At 56.9% G+C, this 6,397-nt stretch overlaps 1 protein-coding gene across 1 annotated transcript; it reads right to left on the bottom strand.

Annotated features, from left to right (window-relative positions):
- Window positions 1-208: 208 nt before the first annotated feature.
- On the bottom strand, window positions 209-6,346 carry TENT5B (terminal nucleotidyltransferase 5B). The gene is made up of 2 exons (XM_041417596.1): window positions 6,018-6,346; window positions 209-2,181 (listed from the first exon to the last, which is right to left on the bottom strand). Exons 1-2 carry the CDS (start codon window positions 6,192-6,194, stop codon window positions 1,162-1,164), a joined length of 1,197 nt encoding a protein of 398 aa, XP_041273530.1. The 5' UTR covers window positions 6,195-6,346; the 3' UTR covers window positions 209-1,161.
- Window positions 6,347-6,397: the final 51 nt, after the last annotated feature.

The following is a 6,397-nucleotide window of genomic DNA, read 5'->3' as shown; positions in this document are numbered from 1 at the left end:
GGGCCTGCCCAAGGGATGATCTCCAGCATGGAAGAGGTCTGTCCACCCCCCTGGAGGACACAACAACAGCTGGAAATGACTGACCAGTGACCTGGATGGTTTGTGCTTCAAAGGACAAGCCTCACCTTCCCCGTGGCCCAGCTGGCCTGTGGCTTTGTGCATTAAAATCACACTGCATGTCAAAAAAAAAAAAAAAAAAAAAAAAAAAAAAAATCGGAAGAGCAGCATTTCAAATTCCCCTAGAAAATACAGGATTAGGTATGGCAGCCTGGGGCAGGCTCCTGGACAAAATGTCTGCCTCATCATTTAGGAACTCTACTACATTTTGGCACTGCAGACTGGGGAGCTTGAAGAGATCCATGTGCAGGTCCCTGCTGCCTTTCTTCCAGCGAGCCCTGCACAGCATCTTCCAGCATGCCCTCCCCAGTGCTCCCAGTTTCAGGCATTTCCAGGCAGCCATTCCAAGCCCTGGGTTGTGCAGCCCCACTTTGGCAGCTCTTGGCTCCAGCTGGTCCTCCACAGGCAGCAAGCCATGCCCAAACCCCTCAGCGACACAGAACCTGCTCTGGCCTCAGCCAGGATAAGAAATGATCTTGCGACCCTCCCCACCCACGACAGAAACATTTTCCTCTTCAGACATTCCCCACTCAAGCTCTGGGCCATCAGCCCCTGCAAAAAGTAATAAAGGTTTACAGTACAGTTGTGTTTGTATTGTTACAGGCACTTAAACAGGATTCTTTGGTCCTTCAAAGGAATTAGCCACCCTGGCTTCTCTCGGCAGAAACCACAAGTTTGCACACCCATAACACCTCCTGCACTAAAAAAAAAAAACAACCACAATTCAGATCCATTTCAGGGCAGTGCAGCTCTACCTTAGCGTAATTCTACAGTCTCCCCTCACACACCCCACCCACCCCATTGCCTCCACAATTCCATAAGGAGTCATTCCCATGACACTGCACTTCCCATCACAGTGTACAGCAGACAAGGCTCGTTCCAACAACCCCAGGAACGAGACACTCAAGCCAGAGTCCAGGAAGTTTCCTTTTGTTGCAGTTCTAGGAAGGTTGGTAGGTTTTATTTTGCTCCCCCTCCCCACCCTCCCAACCCCCCCAAGGCAAGGAAATACCTTGGAGGACAGACCCTGGAGTTTGTCCTGGCTCAGTTACAGGGAAGCCACGTGGGGTAGGACTGATTGCAAGGCAGGAAGGGCTGCACGTGGGTCACGTAGTAGTTGAAGTTGATTTCACTGACATAAGGGGCTGGCTGGTAGAAGCAGGTAACGTTTGTGACGGTGGGGATGATGTTCTGCTCAGCCAGGACCCTCACGGCCAGCATGGCAATGAGGTTCAGGGTCTGCCTCCTCTCGTGTCCCATGAGGCAGACCGTGCTCTCGTTGACCACCCTGTGCAGGGTCATCAAATAGTCATACCTGTTGCTCTCCATGCCCACAAAGTGGCTCTGCAGGTAACACTCCAGCTTCCTCAGCTGCTCGCCGATGTCAGAGAAGTCTATGAAAAACCTGGAGCACATGTACCTCTGCAGGGCCTTCATATCCACCTCGGACTTGGGCTTGAAGCCCCTGACCAGGAGGTTGCAGTACTTGAGGAGCCCCCCGCCCCGGATCTCCTCGGGGTTGCGCGTGGCGATGACGCGCTGCCGCAGGTGCTCCATGGCCTCCTCGAAGTCCCCGTACATGCTCTCCCCGGTGACCGTGGGGTGGAAGTTCTCGGCCATGGGGTTCTCCGAGCACTCCCCGAAGAGCAGGAGCGAGTCCAGGATGATCTGGAAGGAGTCCACGCTGAACTCGAACTGGCGCCGCAGGGAGTCCACGAACTTGAGCTCCACGTTCTTGCCGCTGTTGTTGGAGAGCGAGATGAGGCTCCAGCGGTCGGTCTCGTTGCACACCTTCACCAGCTTCTGCACGTAGGCCTCCTTCAGCGTCACGGGCGTGATCTTGTCCTTGTTGACTCCTTCGGGGAGGAAGTCGAGCAGGCAATCCATGACCACATCTTTGACCAGCTGGAAAACGTCCTCGGTCTTCAGATCCACGCCAAAGATGAGGTCCAGGTCCTTGTAGCCCAAGCCACTGTCCTGGTGTAGGACGTGACTGGCTGCTGAGCCGTTCAGCCTGACGTCGTGCACTGGGATTCCCTTCTTCTCCAGGCGGCTTCGGACAACCTGAGACAGAGACAGAGTCAGTGGGAGGCAGGAGGGAGGTCCTGGAGCAGCCCGGGGACGGCAGGAGCGCTCCCGGCGCTTACGTGGGTCACTCCAGTGCAAGACAGCAAAATAAAAAGCTAATCCATTGGAAATAGGTCACTTTGGAAAGCATCCCCAGCCCTGCCAGCAGCTGGGGGTGGCTCTCCCTTACTGACTCCTGGCGTTAGAGATGTGACTGCTCACGATCAGCTGCTCTGCTTCCAGAGCAGGGTCTGCTCTCCCCGCCTTCCTGACCCCATTTTTGGGGTGGTCTCTGCCCTCTGCATCCCCTCCCAGCTCCAGTGCCCCAGCCAAGACCAGCCGACCCCAAAGTGACCCCAAAGAGGGGGTGGCAGCACAGCCTGCAGCAGTCCCCGTGGATTTCATCAGGGTGGCTCACTCCTTTCAGCCATCCCTTCGGCCCGTCAAGATTCATTAAAGGCAAATCAAGATGCCAGAGCAGCTCAAAAGCCCCAGCCAGGCGTATGCAAGTTCATGTCCCAACTGGTAAGTGTATCCTAACAATTTCCAGTGTGTCAGAGCTTCGTGCTGAGCTTGGCGTGCTATCAAGCACAAGAGGCAGCTTTCATCTCACGGGTGTTACTCCGGTGATTTTAATGCTGCCTGCTCAGTCCTGGCACACCCAGCAGCCCCTCCAAAGCTTTGTTCATTTACTGGGAAGCTGAATCACCTGCCTGATTACTTAACAAGCAGGAGGCTAAAATAACCCCCAAGACCATAAAATAAACTATCTGGACACCAGCTTATAATTTGAGTTTAACTCGGCTCAAAGATCCCAGGAAGATTAGGTTTGCACCTTCCAGCAGAAGCTCTTCCCACGTCTCATCCACTCATCCTGCTTTCGTGTTCCCCTCCAGCCATTTCCCATTTTCCTGGGAGTCCCAACCAGCCAGCCTAGAGCAAGGCCATGGCTTGAAAGAGCCCAAGCTTGGGACACAAATGGACAAATTGGATCACCAAGAGCCAGTCTGACTGGGCCCTTCGGCCCTGTGAGCCTGCCCTAGTTTGAGAGGCCCCACAAACTCTGCCCAAAACATGAATTTCAATTTAAAGCTGCATCACAACGGCCAAACCCTCTGCCCTGGGCCTGAGCAGTTCTGGGGGAGATCAGAAGTGTTGCAGGTCTGGTCCCAGCAGCAGTAAAACCACCTCTCCAAGGTGCTTTTGTTTGGAAGGAAGAACACACAAAAGGTCAGGGCTGGCAGCATGGAACCCTGGTCACACCCCAGACCCTCAGTGACTGCACCGAGGGCCACCAGCACGTCCTGCTGCCTTCCCAAAAACACCCCAGAACAAACCCTCTGCTGTTTGCACACCTGGGAGGTTGTCAAGGCTCACGAGGCAGCTTCCCTGGTGGTGCTTCCCCTCTCTCCTGACAGGAGCCACCCCTGCTCCGGCTGGAAAGGCAGCCAGGCTCCTCGCCAAGCCCGTGGTGACAGTCACATGCCAGGCAGCAGTCACCCAGGAGCTGCTCACCCCTGGGAGCCCAGGCCACACCAGCCCAGTGAAAGAAGCTGTTTTCCAGGGCAGACAGTTTGGAAAGATGGAGCTGCTCCTAGAAGACACGCAGGGCTGTTGCCCCAGATGAGCAAACATCACCCAGGGGAGCTGCTGGCCTGTCCCTGCTGCCAGCTGGAGTCACTCACCCGGGGCACAGCTCCAGCTCTGCCTGTGCAGTCCAAGAGTTCTGTGCTCTCAGGCTTAGAGAGACAAGATATAGGTCACAAAGCCTTAGGTGCAGAGCTGGGCCCAGTGCTGGGAGAAGATCTCGTTCCAGATTAATTTCCTAACCCCAAAGAACATCTGCTTAACCCCTTTCTGGGCACGGCTCAGGACCTGCAGCACTCCAGACCCACAGGCTCCAGGTTTACCCAAGTTCCCCAGTCTGTCTGTGTGAGATACATTCAGAAAACAGGGAAAAGACCCAATTGCTCGAGTCAGCATTGTCCCAAACCATCCCAGAAGTCTCCACCCTGCCGAGCAGCAGGGAGCAGAGCACTCTGCCATTCCCTGGGAGCTTCCACCCACCGCCCTTCACCTGGAGCTCGTCCCCCCTGGCTGCAGGCAGTGGGCTCAGGGCTGCATTTCCCCCAGAGGGCTGGATATTTCCAGGGTTAGGCAGCTGCTGACCTGCTTCCCAAAACAGCAGCTCACCTTCCGTGTGGTTGGGATAATTGAGTGTGACAGCCAGGCAGGAGCAAATCCTGCTGCGTCCTGACCTGCGCCTCGCAGCTCCCACAACAACAACAACAGGATAAATAACTGCCTTTTGGGTTACTTGTTCCAGCTTAGTCAGCCCTAAACACAGGCTCTGGGCACAATTACAGCCCTGAGCTACCCCGTGCTGGAGGCTGCTGCTGGCAGCATCCTCTGGGCAGCGAGGGAGAGCTGCTGCAGTGCTGGGTGCTGCCCCGGCCGAGGGCAGCCTTCATCTGAGCCCTCCTGCTCACAGCAGCCAAAAGCCAGCGCTGTCAGCAACTCGAGGAATCCCAGAGCAGCCCTGCAAATGTCACCTTTCCGTCTCCCAGGCTTAACTCTAACTATTTCTCAAGCAGCTGAGGCTCCAAAATCCCGGTTATTGTGAAAGCCAGTTGGGTCTTAGCGCCGTGAATAGGCTTTTTAATTAGAAGCCAACATGCCCGATTTTACATTTGATGAGTCACTACTGAGGAATGAAGTCGCCTCCCAAATATGAATATGCATCAGCTCATTCGAGCTACATTGTTAGTTTAATATTAAACACGGTTATTACTTGATGGTTAAACTAAGAGGAGCTCGTGAACAAGCCGAAGTCTCGGGCAGGCTCTGGAGAATTCAGCCAGGAGTGCCCAGAAATCAAAGGACACGGACATTTGATCCGGCCTTTGAATTAATAACTCTGCCTCTTCCAACACGAGCCCAACATGTCCCCCAGCACGAAGCCATTTCGTGGAAGCAGCTCCAAAAAAAAAGCCACTTTTGCCCTGGCCACACACATTTCACTGCTTTTAAGGGCAATAAATGAACTCAAAAAGAGCAGGGGCGAGGTATGAGGGGAGGAAGCTCAGCAGGGTCTGTGGCACAAGCAAATGAACTCAAAAAGAGCAGGGGCGAGGTACGGGGGGAGGAAGCTAAGCAGGATCTGTGGCACAAGCAAATGAACTCAAAAAGAGTAGGAGCAAGGTATGAGGGGAGGAAGCTAAGCAGGATCTGTGGCACAAGCAAATGAACTCAAAAAGAGCAGGAGTGAGGTACGGGGGGAGGAAGCTCAGCAGGGTCTGTGGCACAAGCTGCAGCAGCCCCGGGGACGGGGGGAGCTGCTCGGGAGGGCATTGCAGCTCCGGGCATTGCTGCTGCAGCTGCTGGCAGGGCCAGCCCCACCAGGACCCCGCAGCACCCCGGGACCATGGGCACCAGTCCCCCAAAACTTCTAGCCCCCCCTGGAGCAGCCAGGGCAGGCTCGGAGCGAGCTGCTCTAGCGGAAGGTGCCAGCCTGAGACGCTTCTCCCGAATTCCAGGCCTGGCAGGAGCCAGGCGGCATTTGGGGACACTCAGCGGGATCTCTGGGCTCCCCCAGCCCAGGGCACTCCGCGATGTTCAGGCCCCTTCCACCCCAAGCATCCAGCGGCTCCCGGTGCCCCGGGCCCCGCGGGGGAGGCCGAGCGTGCCGGGCCGGGCTGGCTCGGGGCCCGCCGGGCCGCTTATCGCCGCCTCAGCACTTTTATTTTCTCCCTGAGCCCCGCAGGAGCGGGGCAGAGTCCAGCGGGGCCCGCAGCCCGCCCCGTCCCCTCACGGCCCCCTCACGGCCCCCTCACCTGCACGATGGTGCGCGGCCGCACCGACAGCGTGGGGAAGTTGCCGCGGCCGTGGATGGGCACGGCCTCGCCCAGGATCTGGTCCAGCCGCTGCACCTGCTCCCACGTCAGGACGCTGAAGCGGCTGCCGCGCTGCTCTGCGCCGCCCGCAGCGGCCCCCGCCGCCGCCTCCAGCATCGCCCCCGCCGCCGACCGAGCCGCTCGCCCGGAAACCGCCCGGAAACCAGCCGGAAGTGCCGGTGCGGAGGGGAAGAGGGAGGAAAACTTAAAAATGGGGGGGAAAGCAAAAAAAAAAAAAAAAAAAAAGAAAAAATAACCCCCCCGAGTGGCGCCGGCGAGGGGCGGCTGCGCGGGGCGCGGCGGGAGCGCGGTCGGTGCCC

This window comes from Onychostruthus taczanowskii, unplaced genomic scaffold (genome assembly GCF_017590055.1).
Source record: "Onychostruthus taczanowskii isolate IOZ18803 unplaced genomic scaffold, ASM1759005v1 scaffold56, whole genome shotgun sequence".
Lineage (NCBI taxonomy): Eukaryota > Metazoa > Chordata > Aves > Passeriformes > Passeridae > Onychostruthus > Onychostruthus taczanowskii.
This window is presented reverse-complemented; position numbering and strand designations above follow the sequence as displayed.

Excerpts from the sequence above, each read along its gene's own strand:
- TENT5B (XM_041417596.1), bottom strand. The coding sequence starts at position 6,194 with ATGCTGGAGGCGGCGGCGGGGGCCGCTGCGGGCGGCGCAGAGCAGCGC. Across the intron at positions 2,182-6,017 it reads GGCCGCGCACCATCGTGCAG|GTTGTCCGAAGCCGCCTGGA; the intron begins GTGAGGGGGCCG and ends TCTCTGTCTCAG.